We start from the raw sequence: 23889 nt of genomic DNA, 5'->3' as shown, positions 1-23889 counted from the left end.
CATAGCTAGAGATTGACAATAGCTCTAAACAGAATATCAATTTCCATCAATACCTTGTTTCTAACTGGCTTTTCAGTCTGTTAAGTCTGGTTAAAATAAGAGATTCATGCCATATAGGTAGTCACAACCTCACCTGTTTACTGTGGAGGCTGAGCTTATTGTTCTTAACCTCTGATGGCGAGGGTGTCTGTCCCTTTAAGAGCAGAAGCAACCGGTCCAAACTGATTGCTACAATCAACTACCCTGCTCACGTTCGCTGACATTATGGAAGGATTTTCTTATTTTCGTATTAGACTTCCCATTCATCTCCAACTGAGAGGTAATGGCACTGTTTCCACTAGTTCACAGCTATTGTGATGAGGTTGAATAGAGAAAGTGGAATACATTTATCCAGCAAATAGTAGTCACTGTGAGCTGTATTTTCAATTATTTTAGCAAAGTTGGACAAAACAAAATGAAAACAGTCAAGCCATTATGAAAGCAGGCAGAGTGATAGGCAGAGATATAAAGCAGTTATGTATTGGTGGTTGGCTATGCCAACATTCTAGAGGGATTCAGTGACCCCTAGTGGAACTTATCTCACAGCTACTGTCACTTACATAGAAACAAAGACCAATTAGAACCCATTGAATTAGAAAACTCACCCAACATGACTAATAGAGAATATGTCTTTATTATAACATTCATTATGACAGCAATACTGAGAGAGGACATCTTGAGAGAAATACTGGTACGTTGGCACCACAATATATCATGTGCTTAGGGTATTTACATGGTATGTCATTGGTGAAACATCTAATATTATGTTAATTGCTACTATGGACAACACTGAGCTGATGAAATATACATGATAAAACTGTGGTTGAATGTATTCTTTCGATAAAATGTCTTACACATACATAAAAACTATTTGTCTATATCTACCTGTATAAAAAAAATGGAACTCTGCTTATCTTTTCCTCAATGATTGACATTAACTCTGAGTTTGTAGTGTTTTAACAATAAATATGGACAGTAACATTGAAATCACGTGGATTTACATGTTGTATGCAATATGCAACCTTGTTATTACCTAAGGCAGGACAATAACTACACAGTACACCAGAATTAACTTCTCCAGTTTCCTGGCCTTTCTGCCATACTGTGTGGTTTTCTGATTGTCAGAGTCCCAAAGCCGATGGCACACTGATTGGATATGTTTTGGCTATGTTCCATGATGGCTGGTACTGTACTTTGATTGTCTGTGTCCTATCCAGGACGGTACTTTCATTGGTTTTGCCTCATAACCCCGTTTTGGCTGTGATTGGCTGCAACTAAGACTGGCTGTATGTACCATACTGTCAGTAACAGCATCTCCTCACAGGGAAGTTTAGGTCCCTCTGTGTATCTTCTCGACTGTGTGGCACTAGGGTCCTCCAAGACATACAGTACTGTCAATGGCTCTGGAGACAGATGGCAGAGCATCACCTGTGATGTCATAGAGTGGGTGTGTCTGACTGGCTGAGGGGCGTTCCTGGCTAGGAGGAGGAGGAGGAGTCCTCCACCACGGAGTGAAGGGCGTGCCTCTTTAGGAGTGTCTGCAGGATCTCTACCTCGCGCTGCGTCTCCCTCAGCTTCTTACGCAGCGTCTCGTTGTTCTTCTGAAGCTTCTGGTTCTCCTGAGAACAACATCATTCACTATCATTGTTTGTTTGTTTGAATGGTCAACCTTACGTTCAAAACTCTAGAAATGAGAATGTAGAACATTCAATGTACACATTTGAACACGTATCAGTAACCCAGTGGTGTCTGAATCTCACCGTTTCCAGAGTATCATAGGTGGGTTTGTTGTCTTCGTCCGGCTCCCTGGGCTGTAGCACTGTAGAAGCTCTGTTCTCCCACTTGGCGTAAGCCCGTTGTTTGCGTTGGGGCACCGGGCTGGGGCATGGGGTGAGGGAGGGGGGTACGGGGGCCAAGAGAGAGGAGGGTACAGGGGCCAGGAGAGAGGACTGTACTGGCTGCAGCCGACTAGGCTCTGGAGGGGGGGCAGGGGCGTGGGGGCCCTCTGTCTGGGTGCTGCGGTGGATCCCCACAGGAATGGCCAGCTCAGGGGGGAGCCTCAGATGGGAGGGGGTCGGTGAGTCAAGGCTCCAGTCCCTACATTCCTCTGAGGGGTACGGGAAAGGCCCCTCTTCTGAGCCTAACACAAACAACATCATGAAGATAGTTAGTCAAATCTGATCTGTTCAGCCCATTTCAATCAGTTTTGGGGTTTTGAAGTGATGTGTTTGCATACAGTCTGCATCCCATAAGGTTAAGAAAAAGTCAACTGAGTGACTGTCTGACCACAGAATGTTATTTTTAGTAGTTCCTGAAAGCACATCCAGTGTTACGGTAAGTGAGGCAGGTCCTTGACTTTAGCGAGCAGTATGACAGTTTGAATCCACCTACTAAGGGAAACTACCCAGGATGCTGTGCTACTTTTCCATAAAGTAGCTTAAACCTGCACTATCATCTGCAAAAACAAACTGTATCTTTCAAGTAATGATTTGGCATTTTAAAGTTCCTGTGTATTTGCACTCTATATGACCAGTGTCAACAATGGTTGCAACATTGAATGGTACAGTTTAGGCCTATCTGAGACAAAATAGGTTTTAGTTTATATAACAGTAGTAAGAACAATGAGGATGATATATTACTTATAGGCCAACAGATGGCGACCTTCTGTGGCCTTAAATTTCTAACACAAAGCTGCCCTGGCTGGTTACTACACTACATGTGGTTATCACTATTTTAGACAAAGAACCTATTTAGTATGCGTGTACAGTGCAGTCATAAAGTATTCAGACCCCTTCACTTTTCCACATTTAGTTACGTTACAGCCTTATTCTAAAACGGAATAAATAAATAAAAATCGTCATCAATCTACACACAATACCCTATAATGATAAAGCGAAAACAGGTTTTTAGAACTTTTTGCAAATGTATAAAAAAATAAATAATGATATATATCAAATTTACATAAATATTCAGACCGTTTGCTATGAGACTCAAAATTGAGCTCAGGTGCATCCTGTTTCCATTGATCGACCTTGAGATTTTTCAACAACTTGATTGGAGTCCACTTGTGGTAAATTTGGAAAGGCACACACTTGACTATATAAGGTCTCACAGTTGACAGCGAATGTCAGAGCAAAAACCAAACCATGAGGTCAAAGGAATTGTCCATAGAGCTTCGAGACAGGATTGTGTCAGTTCTGGGGAAGGGTACCAAAAAATGTCTGCAGCATTTTTTTATATAAAAAAAAAAACTTTATTTAACTAGGCAAGTCAGTTAAGAACAATTTCTTATTTTCAATGACGGCCTAGGAAGAGTGTGTTAACTGCCTTCTTCAGGGGCAGAACGACAGATTTTTACCTTGTTAGCTCGGGATTCAATCATGCAACCTTTCGGTTACTAGTCCAATGCTCTAACCACTAGGCTACCTGCCACCCCATTGAAGGTCCCTAACAACACAGCGGCCTCTATCATTCTAAAATGGAAGAAGTTTGGAACCACCAAGACTCTTCAAGATTCTCTGGTCTGATGAAACCAAGATTGAACTCTTTGGTCTGAATAGCAAGCATCATGTCTGGAAGAAACCTGGCACTATCCCTACGGGTGAAGGTTGGTGGTGGCGGCATCATGCTGTAGGGATATTTTTCAGCGGCAGGGACTGAGAGACTAGTCAGGATCGAGGGAAAGATGAACGGAGCAAAGTACAGAGAGATCCTTGATGAAAACCTGCTCCAGAGCAGTCAGGACCTCAGACTGGGGCGAAGGTTCACCTTCCAACAGGACAATGACCCTAAGCACACAACCAAGACAACACAGGAGTGGCTTTGGGAATGTCCTTAAGTGGCCCAGCCAGAGCCCGGACTTGAACCCGATCGAACATCTCTAGAGAGACCTGAAAATAGCTGTGCAGCGACGCTCCCCATCCAACCTGACAGAGCTTGAGAGGATCTGCAGAGAAGAATGGGAGAAACTCCGCAAATACAGGTGTGCCAAGCTTGTAGCGTCATACCCAAGAAGACTCGAGGCTGTAATCGCTGCTAAAAGTGCTTCAACAAAGTACAGAGTAAACGGTCTGAATACTTATGTAAATGTGATATTTCTGTATATAAAAAAAATACATTTGCTAAATAAAAAAAAAAACTGTTTTTGCTTTGTCATTATGGGGTGTTGTGCATAGATTGATGAGGGAAAAAAACTATTTAATTCATTTTAGAATAAGGCTGTAACGTAACAAAATGTGGAAAAGGTCAAGGGGTCTGAATACTTTCCGAATGCACTGTATGTGTGTGTGTCCCTCCTCACCTTCCGGCCCACCTGTAGTGCCGGGTGTGGAGCCTGGTGTTAGCGGACCTTCAGAGGTGCTACTGCCTTTGGCATTCTTCTTACACTCAAACGCCACCTGATCCTTACAGAGCCTATGGCAGTTCATACCACAGTCTGTGACCAGGCCAAGAGAATGCAGACAATGTGTTAGAGCAAGCAGAGGTGGAAAGGAGGTAGTTAAAAATGTATTCTTGTATGGTCTTGCTGGGTTGCACAGAGAATGCATGTTTATGTTTTGTTGTGATTTACTAACGGAACACTTCAGCACCCTACTAGCTAATGTAACTTCCATTCCCCCTCAGTAGCCTAATGCTGCTGCTCAGCCTGTGGAACAGAACAGTTCTCAGACCTTTACGTGCATGTAGCCATGAAAACAGTGTGTTTCTGACTGTTTCAAGGGGAAGAGGGTAAAAACCAATGCTGTGGTTGCGACTGCAGACTAAAGTCTTTTATCTGTTGCAAGTTTCAGCAAGCAGTCTGCATGACAGAAACCACACAACGCAGCTTCTTCTCAAGATAGCTACACTTCACTTGCTCCTCACAGTCTCCCCATTATCAACAACATCGGCCTCCCCATTATCAACAACATCTGATAACATTGTATTCTATCAACAATAGAAAGTACTGAGTACAACGTACTGAACTCTAAGCTACATACAGTATGACATGTATGAAAACACTATGGAATATTCCAGTCTAAACTCAGTGACAGTAAAAAAAAAAAAGAATCACCTCTGCATCTGTAGCCTTGTTTTATGACGCCCCACAACTGTAATGGAGAAGAGGAAGTTGCTAAGGTTATTTATAGATAATACAAGTGATGCGTATTTAAAAATGAGCATGTTTAAATATTGTCATTTATAGTCGTAACTGCATTGCTATTGTTGATGAGTAGTCTATAACTAAGGCCCAGAGTTTTTCCTGTTCCGGTTACATGGTCTGGAAAACCTCCTGGCCCTATTAATGAGAACTACAGTCTAGCTGAAGACAGGCCAGGACATAGTGCTGTAATATAGAGTAGTGAATTACAAATCCGGAGCAGTTGTCACAGAATGTGGGCTTCATGTAGGTGGTCTCCTGAAAGTTGTGGACAAAGCCAAGACCCAGTTTGGAACAGATGACACTAGCACGCATGAAATAGGCTGTGATCTCCTCTCTGCTGATGAGGCCTTCCCTGGAGCAGGACAACAAAAGCATATCTCATGTACAAACTGTCTGATAAGAAATGTTTGCAATGTGCTGTGTAGGCATTGGGAACCATTTCATATGTTTTCATTGAAATAGGAGCAACCAAAACTAGCATTTGTTTTTTTTTACTTCAACAGTTTCACTCCAGTAGCTAACTGGTTAAAAAGTTTGTGGTTTCACCTGTCAGTTGACCACAGTGAGAATGGCTAGCTCATAGTTCTGTTGTTATTTCTGTTTCCTGCTGCTACAGACCCTGCTAACAGATTCCACTTTAGTTTCCTTTCTCTGCAGTCACAAATGAACCCATGCAGTTACAATGAACTGTCAAATGTGCCAAAGGAGAGCCCATTCACCCACAAAGGAACCATACACTCCACTTACTTCTCTTTGTCCATGACACAAAAGGAGAATGGAAAGCTAGCAGCAATTTTCTCAAAGTCCCCTTGAGAGATGAAGCCATTCTCATCATGGTCATAGTTCTTAAACACGGACTGTTGAGGACGAGAGACAAGAAATTGTAGTGGGATACAAGAAGCACAATAGATCAACTGGGAGAGTTGAGAAATAATGAATATAGTAAACAATAATAGTCATTACATAACAGTCAAGACATAATAATAATCATAACACAATTACTTTTTTTATGAAACAGAATACAATGCGTGTGAGAATACAGTGTGATAGGTCATGGATAACTCACATCCACCATTCGTTGCACATGTTTGCTGATGGTTTTTGGGTCAGGTTTTGGGGGCACTCCTGAAGCCCAGTTCACAACCACTGGAGGTCTAGAGGGGGTGGCTGGCTGATGTAAAACAAAACAGATGATCAGAACACTGTCAGAAGATGTAGAATAGACCAAACTGATGTTAAATGGGCCAATTAAAAAAAAGTTTCAGTGCTTATTCTCTTTCAATAGGTTTGTTCATGAGATATACAACATCCAATTTCCAGACATTCAGAAATGATTCAGTAAAGCTAACTGGGTCTTAATGAGTATTATTACATGTTTGAAATTGAAAATACCCATAGCCATAACACAGTGAACTTGATATGGCTAGGGGTATTTTCAGTTTTCATGTCCCTTTTTTACTCACGGGTGCTTTGCTGTTCTTGGGCTCCCTGGTGTAAGACAGCTCATAAATTTCATCCTCTGTGTAGTAGAGGTCCAGGGACAGCTGAGCAATAGAGGACACCAGGGTCAAACAGCTGATATATTCCAACGAACACAGTAGTGTGTACTAGCCTACGAATATGATATTTTGCACTGATATTACGATTCCATGTTCGTGTTATTTTTGCATTGTAGGTATAAACGTGTCACTGGCATTTTAAGTGTGTACTAACCGTGAGAAGGTGGACCAGGTCTTTGTTGGCATCGAGCTGTGGGGTGATCTGCTGTAGCTGGATCAGCTCGTTGATGTGGTTGTACAAAGCCTGGAGCTTCTGAACATTCACCTTGTAGTCCTCTACATAGTCTGACATTGCCTCGTTGACTGAGATCAGGTCCTTGAGATGGACCCCCAGAATGGGGATCTTAAAGCCTGCACACCTGCTGTACGCCTGACGGTAGTTGTCATAGTTCCTACAGGAGGACAGGAGGTCTGTCATCTCATTCAGCACCTGTGGAGAGAAGAGACAGCAGAGAAGATATTGTAGATGATCACCTTGTACAGTATGTATATAATGGAGACATTTGTCAACATACTGATCAAGTTATGATAATGTTATAGATAATGTACCTTGGTGACCTCGTGGGATACATGTGAACTGGTGTCTTTAAGTCTGGAGATTGAGCTGTGGCACAGGCCCCCCACCACAGCCATTAGTGTGTTGAAGTTGTGCATAAGATGGAGGCTCTGGTTAACACATACACAAATAATTAAATGAACCCCGGAGTCAACCAATAGTACACCCCACAAGTAGCACTCCAATATTGATTGCATAATGCACTCATAATACTGCCACACTTTTCTCAGTTCCTAATTGATGCTATATCCCTGCTGTGGGACACTGGCACCCATTGATGTGAAATACATTAAGAGAAGGTAGAGGAGCAGCATCTGACTAGTGCATTAAAGGGATACTTCAGGATGTTGGCAATGATGACCTCTATCTACTTCCCCAGAGTCAGATGAACTCGTGGATACCATTTGTATGTCTCTGCGTGCAGTTTGAAGGAAGTTGCTAACTAGCGCTAGCACAAATGCTACCTTGCACAAATGCTACTGGAAGTCTATGGTATCTTCTAGCATACTAGCAGATACCATAGACTTTATATCATTGCGCTAACGCTATGTAGCATTGGCTTACGAAACTACCTGTAACTTCCTTTATACTGGACACAGAAATCTAAAACTGATATCGACGAGTTCATCTGACTCTCTCATTGTCAAAATCCTGAAGTATCCCTTTAAAGTAACCTAGAGAGATTCTCCATCCAACTCGGCCTCTCCATCCAACTCTCTCAGCTCGTCATCACTTTTCAGGACACAGCTTTGCATGTGAATAAAGTGGTGAAGAGCCATAATAAACCAGATTTCATCAACTAGTTATGTTTTCCATGGTACACTTCCTAGCACTTGAGTGTCAGTGTTTCACCTGATAAATCCATTCGTGCGGATGGCCTGTACTTTGTTAATATTCAGAGCACACATTCTCTGTTAGCAAGCATCTTTGACGCACTAAAAGCCCATCATGGAACTCTTGAGAGTCATTAGCAGCCCTCTTTTAATATGCATTATGTAACTACAAATGATGGTGCTTCTGCAGCTCAGCAGTAGGTAGGTCTCACTGTGCTGTATGAGATGGTAGACATGTATTCGCTTAAGCCGAGGAAAAGGCACTGAATATACACTATGAACAAACACTCTTTAAGAGGGTACAAAACATGGAACCTAAATACCTTGTATGTGGACATTTTGTTATTTTTTACACATACACTGTAGAGGGAGTGTTAGTCTATGATAGATCTGGAGGATCAGGAATAGTTAGGGCTATACCTGAGCCACATGGATGAACTTGGTGAAAACCTCTGCTCTCAGCTGAGCTGTAGGCCGACTCAGAACCATGAGCTGCACCCACTGTGAGATACCATTACACAACGTAATGGAACGTTCCATCATGGGGTTGTCCTTCATGCAGCAACTGCGGATGTAGTTCTGGTAGTCTGCAAACTGTCAGAAATAATAAAACATATGCTGACTCATTTTGCTAAAAGGACAGAGGTTGGTGAACACATTTGGAATGCATTACGATACCTAAAGTAGAGCGCATGTGCTATGAGATTCTTCCCAATGTCCTAGTGTTAATAGCGATCACATTCAGGCGAATTGGGACTCTACTCACTGATATTCTACAGAAGGACTTGAACTCCAGGTAGGTGAGGTGCTCAGCCAGTTCGATGGGCTCCAGGTGATCAAACAGCAGAGACACTTTCCTCTTCTTACTGCTGTTAGCCTTGATTTTCTGACTGGGCTTCTGAGACCAGTGCCTGTCATTTCTGTGACACAACATGGTGAACAACATAGACGGGAAATATACAAGTACACTACATTACCAAAAGTATGTGGACACCTGCTCGTCAAGCATCTCATTCCAAAATCATGGGCATTAATATGTAGTTGGTCCCACCTTTGCTGCTATAACAGCCTCCACTCTTCTGGGAAGGCTTTCCACTAGATGTCGGAACATTGCTGCGGGGACTTGCTTACATTCAGCCACAAAAGCATTAGTGAGGTTGGGCACTGATGTTGGCCGTTTAGGCTTGACTCGCAATTGGCGTTCCAATTCACCCAAATGGTGTTTGATCGGGTTAAGGTAAGGGCTCTGTGCAGGCCTGCCAAGTTCTTCCACACCAATCTCGACAAACCATTTTTGTATCAACCACGCTTTGTGCACAGGGACATTGTCATGCTGAAACAGGAAAGGGCCTTCCCCAAACTGTTGCCACAGAGTTGGAAGCACAGAATCATCTAGAATGTCATTGTATGATGTAGCCTTAAGATTTCCCTTCACTAGATATAAGGGGCCCGTACCATGAAAAACAGCCCCAGACCATTATTCTTTCTTTCATTAAGTTCCTAACAAACAGTTATTGTGCTGACGTTGCTTCCAGAGGCAGTTTGGAACTCGGTAGTGAGTGTTGCAAACAAGAATAGGCGATTTTTACGTACTATGCGCTTCAGCACTCGACGGTCCCATTCTGTGAGCTTGTGTGGCCTACCACTTTGCGGCTGAGCCATTGTTGCTTCTAGACGTTTCCACTTCAGAATAAAAGCATTTATAGTTGATCGGGGCACCCCTAGCAGAAATTTGATGAACTGACTTGTCGGAAAGGTGGAATCCTATGACGGTGCCATGTTGAAAGTCATTGAGCTCTTCAGTAAGGCCATTCTACTGCCAATGTTTGTCTATGGAGATTGCATAGCTGTGTGCTTGATTTTATACCCCTGTCAGCAAAGGGTTTGGCTGAAATAGCCAAATCCACTACCTTGAATCCACATACTTTTGTATATATAGTGTACTTCACAAGCATAATTTGAAACCATTACATCAGCATGAATGTTAAGCCAGAGAGATATTCATTCTGTTCAGTAATATACTGGGGATACTTACATCCATTGAGTCTGCAACAGAGGGCACAGCCTCTCCTGGCCCTGATCTCTGATCAGATCCTGGAACTGTTCCATGGAGTCAGACAGGCTGCTGTGCAACCGGAACATTGTCCAGAACTCCTGGATCCAATACCTGAAATAGATAGAAAATAGATAGAAAATAGAGTTTTTCCCAACCCTGGTCCTCGAGTAACTCTAACAGAACACATTTTCATTGTAGCCCTGGACAAACACACCTCATTCAACTCATTGAGGGCTTGATGATTAGATTACAAGTTGAATCAGGTGTACTTGTCCAGGGTTACATAAAACATGTGTACTGTTAGGATACTGGAGGACCAGGGTTGGGAAACACTGACCTAAACCATTAACCTAATTACAGAATATTGTATTATTAGGTGACAAGTTGATTTCATAAGCTCATAAGAATGATTGGACAGTGAGGTATTGTGTGAAAGCCTTAGTGGACCCCAGCAGGCCCTGTGGTAGTGACAGGGTCAAGACCACTGCACGGGGAACACACAGTTACCTGATGAAGTAGCAGATCCTCTCACATTCTGTGGACTGCTCATTCTCCACGGCGCTTTTAAATGTAACAACTCAAGTTAAGGATACATTATAATTCCCTGGTATAGTAAAATGTGTGTACATTGTTAAGTGTCAGGGAAAAGACCAGGAACTGTATGTGGGATTTATTAGTGAATAAACGACCTGGATCACTATGCAGAACAAAGTGTCTATTCATTATAATCTCCACCCGGCACAGCCAGAAGAGGACTGGCCACCCCTCATAGCCTGGTTCCTCTCTAGGTTTCTTCCTAGGTTTTGGCCTTTCTAGGGAGTTTTTCCTAGCCACCGTGCTTCTACACCTGCATTGCTTGCTGTTTGGGGTTTTAGGCTGGGTTTCTGTACAGCACTTCGAGATATTAGCTGATGTACGAAGGGCTATATAAAATAAACTTGATTTGATTTCTGTTCATCTAAGTCACGTGTCAAACTCATTCCACGGAGGGTCGAGTGTCTGCAGGTTTTCGCTCCACCATTGTACTTGATCAATGAATTAAGGTCACTGATTAGTAAGGAACTCACCTCACCTGGTTGTCTAGGTCTTAATTGAAAGGATAAACCAAAAACCAGCAGACACTAAGCCCTCCATGGAATGAGTCTGACACCCCTGATCTAAGTAGACAATTCCAAATTGGTGTTTATTATATTTAGTGCAGGAAACAGATGTGACATTTGGTGTTTTGGGAGGAGGCGATCACAAATGGGAAAACTGGTTAGGAGCATCAGCAAGTGAATCATTCTGGTGGTGTGTGGTTCCGATAGCTCAGTTGGTTGAAACATGGTTTTTACAGTGCTATGGGTTGGATTGCTTGGTTGCCTTGGATAAAAGTGTCTTAAACGTGCCCAAAATACATTCACTATTCCTTCCAAAACAGACTATGTATTACATTTGCTGGCAGAGGATCCTTTTAGTCAGTAAAAACATGTTCTCTCAACCAGCTAAAAGCACAGCTTACATAATGTTACTTTTACCTCTCAATGGCTTTGAGTGTGAGAACAGTTTATTACCTAAGCTGCTGTGCCATATGCTCGTTAGGTACAGAGTGACCAGAATCCCTGGGGGATTGTATTAATCAAAAGTAAAAAACATTTCCATTCTTCTTAGTATATAAAACAGGTCTAAAAATAGCCGGACACTGTAAGCCTCGCCACAGCACTCTATTGGCAGAAATCAGCTTGAAGTGATGCACATAAAAAGGCTAATTCCATCATGGGAGCTCGAGAGCCGCCCACATCATCCCAAAGCCAGATTGTGTTTACAATAAATGGCATTAATGGCTTCAGTGCTTTCCCTTGTTCCTAACCCTCTCTTAACAATATTTGATGCATGCTTCTGAGACCTTGGCTCAGAATGAGCCCAGGGGTTCAAAATAAAGGGCAGGACGCATCGTGCATCTTGAGGTGTGACGTAGGTTTTGGTGAGCAAGCCTCCTTGGGCAGCTGAGAGGCTGTGCTTATATCTGAAGAGGACTTCAGTCTGGGAAGAGGTCATTAATACCTGAAGCCCCTAGCCTTAGTGCCCTCCGCACTGGGCCAGTACTGCTGCTCTTTGTTGAATGGAGGCCTAGATTACATACCGCTCATTTGGTCATTTTGTAAATATATATTATGTTCTGGAACCATTACATGCACCCATCTCATTATTTTTTAATTATTAGAGATATACAAATGTTTTTTGCACCGACCATGAGTCATGTCCGCAATGGTCATGTGAGGTGAAATGTGTATATTTTGGGATGTGAACAGTCAGTGTGTTTGACCTGATGAAGATCCGTTTCGGATGGAAACGTTGTCAATAAATCGGTGAATTGGGAGCTTTAACAGTGTGTGGGCATTCTTGTTGTATACCGCTCATTTTAAACAGAAAATAGGCTTCTAGAGTGACCTTTGAAAACCAGACCTGAAGTGGGGGAATTAAATAGGGACGAATCATGTTTTTTTGAATGGTCCTGTGTAGCTAAGATGGTCATAGAAAAAAAATGTAAGGTACCTGGAAGACACTGAATTTGAAACAGAACATGGTGATGTGTACTGGAGCTAGCAAAGACATTTAAAGAATCTACAGTACAGTAATAGGAAATTGGGGTACACACATATTGGCACTGATAGTCACATTGATTGGAGGAGTGAGGCGTCGATGACATGGCACCTTGTCAGCCAAGTTGGATCTTAATTGGCCGTTGCTACTGACAACCAAATCACAAAGCAGTGCTGCACAGCCGGTAAAGATCCTGTGTTATGTTTGGCACAACAGATTGGTCAGGTCCTTGTGCCAACTCAATAATAGTTCTGGCTGTAGTGGAGCAGCCGCAGAGCATTGGGTCTGTTTGGTAAAGGATATAGGGAGGTGAGTTTCTCCAGGAGGTCACTGGAGGACATGAGGAGTCGGTGCATGGTCAGGGTGATGTTCATCAGGTGGCTGCTCCCACATACAGAGCCCTCCACATCTGAAAGAGAGCACACAACACATGGAGCGCGTCAGCAGACATTCTGTTGCACATCACAATGCCAATACTGTACTGCAGATGGTTGAGAGTTCATATGGACAGGAAAATGATTTCTGAATATCAATGTCCAATGCTAATGTAGCTCTTGGATAACAAAAATCAAGCAGTCATGTCATGCAAAGAATCAATGTCAGCAAAACAAGGGGATGTAGCTATTAAAACTACCTGGATTCTTTCAGCCACAAGTCTGCAAAGTCATGCAATAACAGAAAAATAACGATAGAAATCAACCATAAACACAATAATGTACCAGTTATGTGTCAAATGCAAATCTCTAAGTGTATCTAGTCACTGGGTAACGGACATGTATAAAAATAAATGCCATGTATGATAGTATTGTCATCTAAGTACAACTACCATTACCAATTCCCCTACTATCTGAGGACATGCTTGACATGCTGGTGTACACCATCTCTGGACGTCTCTGCCTTTCCTGTGGTGGTGTTGTGACTTTCCTGTGGTCTACTTTTCTCTGTCGTGTCTTATTTCCTGTCTTTGTGACCACCTCCCCTACCTCTGCTGACACTACAGACATCACCGAGACCTGCAGCCACTATCACTGTCATCTACTCTAACAGCTTTGTCCCTAGAGGCACTAGAGATAAAAAAGGATATGACAATGTGGAAACCCACTGGGCAAAAACTGATTGAATCAATGTTGTTTCCACGTCATTTTAACAACAAAAAATATATTTGATGACGTTAAATGAACGTAGAAAACTGATTGGACTTGGGAAAAAATCATCAACGTAATGGAATTGTATCTTTTTTTCCACCCAACGTTTAACCTAAATCAAATGACATGATGACATTTTTTTATTTGATTTCACGTTGAATTCTAGTTAGTTAGACAACTCAACTAAAACTAGATGACGTTGAAATGACGTCTGTGCACAGTGGGAAAGATCTCAAGGAATACATTGTTACCTGTATCCACAAAGTAGCAATGGTGGAAAAAGTACACAATTGCATTACTTGAGTAAAAGTAAAGATACCTTAAAAAAAAATGACTCAAGTAAAAGTGAAAGTCACCCAGTTAAATACTACTTGGACATCAAAAGTAAACGTAATTGTTAAAATATACTTAAGTATCAAAAGTAAATGTAATTGCTAAAATATACTTAAGTATCAAAAGTAAAAGTATGAATAATTTCAAATTCTTTATATTAAGCAAACCAGACGGCACAACTTTCTTGTTTTTACTTAATTACGGATAGCCAGGGGCACACTTCAACACCGAGAAATAATTTACAAACAAAGCATGTGTGTTTAGTGAGTCTGCCGGATCATAGGAAGTAGGGATGACCAGGGATGTTCTCTTGATAAGTCCGTGAATGTCACGTTCCTGACCTGTTTTCTTTTGTCTTGTATTTATTTAGTTGGTTAGGGGGTGAGTTGGGTGGGTTTGTCTATGTGTGATTTTCTATGTTGGGATTTTGTGTTCGGCCTGGTATGATTCTCAATCAGAGGAAGCAGCAGTCAATCGTTGTCCCTGATTGAGAATCATACTAAGGCAGCCGGGGTTTCACGTGTGCTTTGTGGGTGTTTGTATCTCGTGTCAGTGTTCGTGCGACACGGGACTGTTTTCGGTTTTGTCACGTGTGTTGTTTTTTTGTATTTGTAAGTGTTCAGTTTCGTTTTGATTAAATCAATATGAGCACTAACAACTCTGCGTTTTGGTCCGACCCTTACTCCTTCTCCTCATCCGAGGAGGAGGAATTAGACAGCCGTTACAGTGAATTGGACAATTTTCTGTCCTGCTAAGCATTCAAATGTAATGAGTACTTTTGGTTGTCAGGGAAAATGTATTGAGTCAAAAGTACATTATTTTCTTTAGGAATGTAGTGAAGTAAAAGTATAAGTCAAAAATATAAATAATAAAGTACAGATACCCCAAAAACTACTGAAGTAGTACTTTAAAGTATTTTTAATTAAGTACTTTACACCACTGCAAAGTAGCAATTGCAGATTCCATTCCTAACTACATTATCCTTTCTTTTACAAATGATCTGACCTGAGAAAATCTTTTGTTGATCCGCTGTAACACGTTGTGCATCAAAGTTGAGACCGAGAGACTGAAAAACAGCTTCTATCTCAAGACCATCAGACTGTTAAATAGCCATCAATTAACACAGAGAGGCTGCTGCCTACATACAGACTTGAAATCATTGGCCACTTTAATAAATGGATCACTAGTCACTTTAATAATGTTTACATATCTTGCATTACTCATCTCATATGTATATACTGTATTTTATATTATCTATTGCATCTTGCCTATGCCGCTCTGTCAATGCTCATCCATATATTTACATGAACAGTTGAAGTCAGAAGTTTAAATACAATTAGGTTGGAGTCATTAAAACTCGTTTTTCAACCACTCCACAAATTAGTTTTGGCAAGTCGTTTAGGACATCTACTTTGTGCATGACAAAAGTAATTTTTCCAACAATTGTTTACAGATAGATTATTTCACTTATAATTCACTGTATCACAATTCCAGTGGGTCAGAAGTTTGCAAACACTATGTTGACTGTGCCTTTAAACAGCTTGGAAAATTCCCCAAAATAATAGCATGGCTTTAGAAGCTTCTGATAGGCTAATTGACATAATTTGAGTCAATTAGAGGTGTACCTGTGGATGTATCTCAAGGCCTACCTTCAAACTCAGTGCCTCTTTGCTTGACATCATGGGAAAATCAAAAGAAATCAGCCAAGACCTCAGAAAAAAATTGTGGAGCTCCACAAGTCTGGTTCATCCTTGGGAGCAGTTTCCAAATGCCTGAAGGTACCACGTTCATCTGTACAAACAATAGTACGCAAGTATAAACACCATAGGACCACGCAGCCGTCATACCGCTCAGGAAGGAGACGCGTTCTGTCTCCTAGAGATGAACGTACTTTGATGCGAAAAGTGCAAATCAATCCCAGAACAACAGCAAAGGACCTTGTGAAGATGCTGGAGGAAACAGGTACAAAAGTATCTATTTCCACAGTAAAACGAGTCCTATATCGACATAGCCTGAAAGGCCGCTCGGCAACGGTTTGCAACTGCACATGGGGACAAAGATTGTACTTTTTGGAGAAATGTCCTCTGGTCTGATGAAACAAAAATAGAACTGTTTGGCCATAATGACCATCGTTATGTTTGGAGGAAAAAGGGGGAAGCTTGCAAGCCGAAGAACACCATCCCAACCGTGAAGCGGTTGGTGGGTGGCAGCATCATGTTGTGGGGGTGCTTTGCTGCAGGAGGGACTGGTGCACTTCACAAAATAGATGGCATCATGAGGGAGGAAAATTATGTGCATATATTGAAGCAACATCTCAAGACATCAGTCAGGAAGTTAAAGCTTGCTCGCAAATGGGTCTTCCAAATGGACAATGACCCCAAGCATACTTCCAAAGTTATGGCTTAAGGACAACAAAGTCAAGGTATTAGAGTGGCCATCACAAAGCCCTGACCTCAGTCCTATAGAAGATTTGTGAGCAGAACTGAAAATATGTGTGCGAGCAAGGAGGCCTAGAAAACCTGACTCAGTTACACCAGCTCTGTCAGGAGGAATGGGCCAAAATTCACCCAAATTATTGTTGGAAGCTTGTGGAAGGCTACCTGAAACATTTGCCCCAAGTTAAACAATTTAAAGGGAATGCTACCAAATACTAATTGAGTGTATGCAAACTTCTGACTCACTGGGAACGTGATGAAAGAAATAAAAACTGAAAGAAATAATTCTCTCTACTATTATTCTGACATTTCACATTCTTAAAATAAAGTGGTGATCCTAACTGACCTAAGACAGGGACATTTTTACTAGTATTAAATGTCAGGAATTATGAAAAACTGAGTTTAAATGTATTTGGCTAAGGTGTATGTAAACTTCCGACTTCAACTGTATATTCCTTATTCCATTCCTTTACTTAGATGTGTGTGTATTAGGTAGTTGTTGTGCAATTGTTAGATTACATGTTAGATATTGCTGCACTGTCAGAACTAGAAGCACAAGCATTTCGCTACACTCACAATAACATCTGCTAACCATGTGTATATAACCAATAACATTTGATTTGATTATAAGTAGGTGGTTCACTATCATGGTTGTCTATTGGATAGAAATGGGAAACATCTTTGCTACACTCTTAGGAAAAAAAGGTGCTATCTAGAACCTAAAAGTGTTCTTCTGCTGTCCCCATAGGAGAACCCTTTGAAGAACCCTTTCCACAGAGGGTTCTACCCGGAACCAAAAAGGGTTATCCTATGTGGTCAGCCAAAGAATCTCTTTTGAACCCTTTTTCTAAGAGTGTAGACTTCCGATCTTTTCCATACCAAGTAGTATTAAACAATTTGCCAGTGACTTTCTGGAAATTGAATCGTGGCTAAGAGAGCACCTTGACGAAACCATTCAAATGGTGTTTAACTTTTAACCCAAACAGCTGGCATTGTCTTGATGCCACACAAGGACTCCAGTTTCCATGGGTCCCCACTTATCCCATTTCTCCTTGAAATACCACAGACACCATGGCAACATGTTCATTTCTAATCTTTGTTATCTATCTCACTGGGCCACTTCAGCAGGCAGCTAATCCTGTCCTCGTATATCCTGCTCCGCTGGTACGGGAGTGTTCTGTTTACTCGTTCAAACAATGGCTACAACACCCCAATGGTCAATGAAAAGTTACCTTCCCAGCTACAATATGACACACAGACAATGTTACTGAATAAAAAAACTGGCAAGAGTAAAAAGAAACATCTAGAAGATCAATAGGTTTGAAGCTTTATACTGTCACTGTACAGTATGTAAAAGGACTGTGATGCAAAACAAGCAAACTATCCTTCCTCTACTATAATAAACTGAACAGTGCTGTTTTTATGGCTGTAATCATACAAGCAAGTCATGCTCTAAAACAGGTGTGTCGAACTCATTCCAAGGAGGGCAGAATGTCTTTTATTTTCTCCCTTTCAATTAAGACCTAGACAACCAGGTGAGGGGACTTAATTCATTAGTGACCTTAATTCATCAATCAAGTACAAGGGTGGAGTTTGACACATGCTCTAAAATGACCTAAAATAACAAGGAAGCGGTTTTGATTCACTACCAGGTAAACAATTGCTTCATCATTTGACAACACCTCCCTGCCAACCCAGACTTGGCTAATTGCTGAGGAAATCCCCTCTGTCTTACTCACTGTGGAAAGTTAGGAAAGCAGCAGCAGGCGGCACTGGGATAGGAGGAGGGATATGATGACAAACACAGCAAAGAGCTGGGAGTGTTGCCCTACTTTGAGTGTTTTTATTATCATAGGCATCATCAGCAAAGCCCTGGTGTAAGGAGTCTTTCCTTGTTTTGACAGAGAGGTACAGTAACTGGGCTGGATGATCCTTTTGTTTTGCCTCCGTCAGCCTTATGCTTATCTCTACTGTACACATAAAAGAACCGGTAAGGAACGGTCTAAGAGACCCCAGAGATTTCAATTTCATTATTAGTTGCACACTTTCGATAGTTCTCTTTCTACTGAATGTACCAGCATGCTGTAGGTTTACATGTCAAACAATACATTCCTCAGTACAGAAACTTACTTCAATACCCCCAGACAGCCATGATGCTCCGTAAGTGTACATATATTGATTGCCATAGGCACATAAAGGTTTTTCACATTAGTGTCTACAGTACATCCGAGTCTGCAGTGGATCCTCTGACTCATGGTTTATCTCTTTGTGACATTCACAGGTTCTGTGCCTGCATCATACATGATTTACATGGAATATGCATTTAATTAAAAATGTCTTCTACGATTGAGGCATTCAAATATATACACTGCCTATTGCTGTCCATTAACATTATGATTGCGTAGAGACTTCGGGCACTGTGGATGAGTGGAACTGAGGAGCGTGGACTTGAGGGTGAATGATGATGTCAAACATTATTGATCCACACCCCTTGGTCCTCTGCATTTCAAAGAGTGGTCAGCATCTGAGGAGGGCCGTTTGGGGAGCTGACCTTTGGGCTAGCAGCCGCCAGCTAATCCTTCAAATAGCTCTTGCGTATGCTCTCACATTTGAAAAAGGTGCCTGAGCCCCAGGACCTGGGGGGGGGGGGTCAGCCTCTGATGTGAGACAGCAGCTGCTGGGGAACATTCAGCCCTCTTAAACCCCTCTGTACTAGGTACCTTCATTCTGTCCCTTATAATAACCTGGATTTAAAACCCCTGCCTGTTTATCTCCAGACCAGATTCTGATGAGAGGATTTGAATTTCTTGCTCTCACTTGATTAACTTGACAGATCTTCTTTCCTAAATGAACAGCCAGCCATTATTCTGCTATTGTTCCCCCTGACAGATAGTGTAACTGTAAGTAGGGGATGTCACTTTCTGTATTCAGTCCATTGTACCACCTCATCACTCTCACGTCATTCCATTTGTGTCTCCAAGCAACAGTAATCTGGATGCTTGCCTCTTCATAGACATAATCACCATAACTTTGAGAGCACTCCAGACAACTTCGTAGAACACATGATTCTAATTTGACAGGGTTTTTGACAGCATTGATAGTGCAGCCAACAGGAACGTCCTTAGCCTTTTGGGGCCCCTAGGCGAGATTTTCATGTTAAGTTAATGTATTACTAATGTGATATGCCTAAATCAAATTCCACATCTACTGAATCAGTACTTCAGTTGTTGCATGATTGTGTTATCTCATATTCAGAGCAGGCATAGTTGAATACACATACAATTACAGCGATTGGTATAAAGGTTTGCCCTATTGCCCGGGACAAGTGACCTGAGCAGTCGCAAACGTTGAACCTGCTCTGAGTTTTTGTTTATGATAACAACCAAACTTGCAGTAGTCTGGTATTTCTGGTTCCTCCCGTCTGTAGGTGAAAATAGCTACTTTCAATTTTTGGGCAAGTGATCATAATCTTCGGGCAACCAAAAATAATACTGATGTGCGAGTGCCTTTCAGACCTTAATGTCAATCCCTGACTTATCTCAAAAGCAAAGACTGACGACCATGTTATTAGACAAAAAATAGAGGCTAGTTCATTTAAGTCTTCAAATGTGGTCTGTTTGTGTCAACCAAGGACTATATGCGAATTAGAGATACCTTGTAAATGGTGACAGTTGAATGGAGACAGGGTCTCTTAACATCAAACAGCTAGATGCAGAGAAAAACAGGTGCTTCCAGGAAACACTCACCATACTGATTTAAAATAAACTGAGGTTCAGCGACATTTAAAAATGATCAAATGAAGCGAATGCTTTAACCTAACAAGCAGAACTAATGACAATGATCCTGACCTGCACAACCATTTTGTAGAGCTCAACAAACTTAAATATTAAATGTGTTTCTAATTTTACATAAAACAAAAAACATATTTTATTGTGATTTAACAGATGCTTTTATCCAAAGTGACTTACAGTCATGCATGCATACATTTTATGTAACGTGGTCCCAGCAGAAATGTAATCCAAGTGCCGTGTTCTACCGACTGAGCCAGAAATCATTTTCAAATAACAGAAAGAAATATGCAGCACATTAGCTACCAATAGCATTGCTGGCAGAAACTCAAGAGCAACCCAGAGCACAGAGACTCACCAAAGGACTGGATACAGGCCTGGATCACCTCCTCCCAGCTGGCCCCCTTTGTGAAGTGTCCTGGCAGAGACATTGTGACCTTGCCCTGGGTCATCTGGGCCAATTTGGGCCTGTTGAACCGCTGAGGCCGGGCAGGCACCGGTGGACAGACCTTAGATCTTGAGCCACATCCCGGTCCTGGAGAGAGACATCTGGAGGGGCAGTGGTGGAGAGAGGGAGTGAGATAGAGGGAGGTGTAGAGAGCACAGCTTTGTGTGTGTGTGTGTGTGTGTGTGTGTGTGTGTGTGTGTGTGTGTGTGTGTGTGTGTGTGTGTGTGTGTGTGTGTGTGTGTGTGTGTGTTTCTAGAGGACTTTCACAGCATGCAGTGAACATTAAACTATTGAAGTATACAGAACTTTCACAGCATGCAGTGAACATTAAAATGTTGAAGTATACAAAAAAATGAAGTCACACACTCAAATATAATGTAGGTATAAGTTTACCAAAAACTTGTCATGTTCATTACACAATAATAAAACGTGTTTAATACCAGGTTTCCTACATTTACAGTATCTGTGCTATTTTGTATTGTTCTCATTCACTTGCCTTTGGGGAAATCATTGATTACCAACTTCCATCATGGGAACCACTATATCAGTGTTTGTCTAACCCTGGTCCTCCAGTCCCCCAACAGTTGTTGTTATAGCCCTGGACAAACACACCTCATTCAGCTCATTGAGGGCTTGATGATTACTTGACATGTTGAGTCAGGTGTGTTTGCCCAGGGTTACAATAAAAAGGTGTACTGTTCGGGGTACACGAGGACCAGGTTGGGACACTGCACTAAATGAACCGTTAGATGGCTGATAAACAGAGAGGATGCCATGCACTTGTTTTATACACTTTCCACACTATAGGCTACAATTGTAATTAAAAACACTCAACTATGGCATACAATTCGAAGGAGAGAACACATAGGCTATAGGGAAGCTGTTTTGAGAGTGCACATTTTGTGCGCTCTGGCCGATGTTTTTATAAATCGCACTGAATTGGTGCACTCAAGTTATTTTACAACCAAGAACCACCAAAAGTTTCTGATTTAAATTAGGACTACATTGGAAAAGTGTACAAGATTCAAATATGTATTCGATGTCAATAAAGGTTTTATAATTGCGTATGTTGCAAATTGACAAAACCATATTCGCTGTATTTAAACTGTGTACGTAACGCACTCCCTAAACCTATTTAGTTTATTTTACAAACACAGGAAGGACTTCGTTATAAAATAAAAACTTACGAATGTTCTTTTTCCTTTCCATTCGAGCCCACGTTTTCATTTTGTCCATTTTCTTTGGATTGGCAGCCCATAGCGAGATACTGGGCAACAAGTGGTTGAACGAGACTATCCATCTGTGTCCGTTTCGATGAGAGCAACATTGCATGCTTGGTTCAGTGTGCGACCGTGCGCCGGCGGGGAGCTCACCATCGTCCTGACTTGTCAATGAGAACCGCACAAATTATGCATCGTGCTGTGGCTGTGTGGGCGTTAACGCAATTGAACAAAAGTTATTTTGGTGATGCACCCAATGTCACTGCTCAGTAATTTATGCATAGGGGCACATACGACCTCAAATGAGTAGAATGAGTAGGCCGCCTGACCTATTTCTTTATTAGTCTATTGCCATTGTATAGTGATTTGACATTGAAGCATGAGTCACGATTACATTGCCATTTTCTGATATTACCAATTAACTATCAGAAAATGTGTTGTTTCATAGATTATTCGGACTACAAATGGATAGAGATTTAAATCAATTTTATCACATTTAAGTATGCAATAACTAAATGGATTGCAGCAAAAGGGTTGGGTCAGTCTGTTAATAGGAGTTGGCAGGTTAATTCACAGTGCCCCTACGCTGTATGCCAATCAAACCATGACGAATGTCTTCAGGTTCCCTGGAATTACACTGGCATCATGACCACAGCTCCATGTATTGCTGTATTGCTGTGCCTGCAGAAAAGGAAAGGTGGGGCCTTCCTCTCCGTCAGAGCTCTCTACTATACAGGAGACTTTAGACCCCTATAAAGATGTTTCTGTGAGCCTGTTGAAGAGCTACACTATTTATACAAAAGTATGTGGACACACCTTCAAATTAGTGGATTCAACCGGTCAACTGTAAGTGTTGTTATTGTGAAGTGGAAATATCTAGGAGCAACAACGGCTCAGCCACGAAGTGGTATGGCACACAAGCTCACAGAACGGGACTGAGTGCTGAAGCGCATAGTGCATAAAAAACGTCTGTCCTCGGGGGCAATGGAAGCAGTGTCAGCACAATAACTGTTTGTCGGGAGCTCAATGAAATGGATTTCCATAGCCGAGCAGCCACACACAAGACTAAGATCACAATGCGCAATGCCAAGCGTCGGCTGGTGTAGTGTAAATCTCGCCACTATTTTATTCTGGAGCAGTGGAAACGCGTTCTCTAGAGTGATGAATCACGCTTCACCATCTGGCAGTCCAATGGACAAATCTGGGTTTGGTGAATGCCAGGAGAACACTGCCTGCCAAAATTCATAGTGCCAAGTGTAAAGTTTGGTGGAGGAGGAATAATGGTCTGGGGGTGTTTTCATGGGTTGGGCTAGGCCCCTTAGTTCCAGTGAAGGGAAAGCTTAACGCAACAGCATACAATGACATTCTAGACGATTCTGTGCTTCCAACTTTGTGGCAACAATTTGGGGAAGGTCCTTTCTGGTTTCAGCATGACAATGCCCATGTGCACAAAGCGAGGTCCATACAGAAATGGTTTGTCGAGATCGGTGTAGAAGAACTTGACTGGCCTACACAGAGCCAAGACCTCAACCCCATCGAACACCTTTGGGATGAATTGGAACGCCGACTGCGAGCCAGGCCTAATCGACCTACATCAGTGCCTGATCTCACTAATGCTCGTGTGGCTGAATGGAAGCAAGTCCCGCAGCAATGTTCCAACATCTAGTGGAAAGCCTTCCCAGAAGAGTGGAGGCTGACCAACTTCATAATAATGCCCAAGATTTTGGAATTCGACGAACAGGAGTCCACAT

The 23889-nt window shown here is 41.9% G+C and overlaps 1 protein-coding gene across 2 annotated transcripts; it reads right to left on the bottom strand.

The window, feature by feature from the left end:
- Positions 1 to 654: 654 nt before the first annotated feature.
- On the bottom strand, positions 655 to 22356 carry LOC129811649 (RAS guanyl-releasing protein 1-like). 2 transcript variants are annotated; one of them, XM_055863115.1, is made up of 17 exons: positions 22106 to 22356; positions 20829 to 21019; positions 13073 to 13178; positions 10694 to 10756; positions 10166 to 10297; positions 8897 to 9050; positions 8551 to 8724; positions 7291 to 7407; positions 6896 to 7171; positions 6646 to 6726; positions 6249 to 6353; positions 5930 to 6039; positions 5390 to 5534; positions 5093 to 5129; positions 4352 to 4474; positions 1800 to 2179; positions 655 to 1658 (listed from the first exon to the last, which is right to left on the bottom strand). In XM_055863115.1, the coding sequence occupies exons 1-17, from the start codon at positions 22243 to 22245 to the stop codon at positions 1518 to 1520; spliced, it is 2475 nt and encodes an 824-aa protein (XP_055719090.1). In that variant the 5' UTR covers positions 22246 to 22356; the 3' UTR covers positions 655 to 1517. The 2 variants fall into 2 exon arrangements, with proteins under 2 accessions (XP_055719090.1, XP_055719089.1); XM_055863114.1 differs by having other exon boundaries at positions 4340 to 4474; positions 22106 to 22355.
- Positions 22357 to 23889: the final 1533 nt, after the last annotated feature.

Source organism: Salvelinus fontinalis, chromosome 15 (assembly GCF_029448725.1).
Source record: "Salvelinus fontinalis isolate EN_2023a chromosome 15, ASM2944872v1, whole genome shotgun sequence".
NCBI classification, from domain to species: domain Eukaryota; kingdom Metazoa; phylum Chordata; class Actinopteri; order Salmoniformes; family Salmonidae; genus Salvelinus; species Salvelinus fontinalis.
The sequence above is the reverse complement of the archived record's forward strand: the minus strand, read 5'-3'. Positions and strand labels throughout refer to the sequence as shown.

Bases quoted from the DNA above. Each gene is read 5' to 3' on its own strand.
- LOC129811649 (XM_055863114.1), bottom strand. From the start codon at position 22,245: ATGTTGCTCTCATCGAAACGGACACAGATGGATAGTCTCGTTCAACCA. The intron at 13,179-20,828 runs GTGAGTCTCTGT...GCTCTCTTTCAG, and splicing joins GGCCTGTATCCAGTCCTTTG to ATGTGGAGGGCTCTGTATGT. The intron at 6,727-6,895 runs GTTAGTACACAC...TCTATTGCTCAG, and splicing joins ACCTGGTCCACCTTCTCACG to CTGTCCCTGGACCTCTACTA.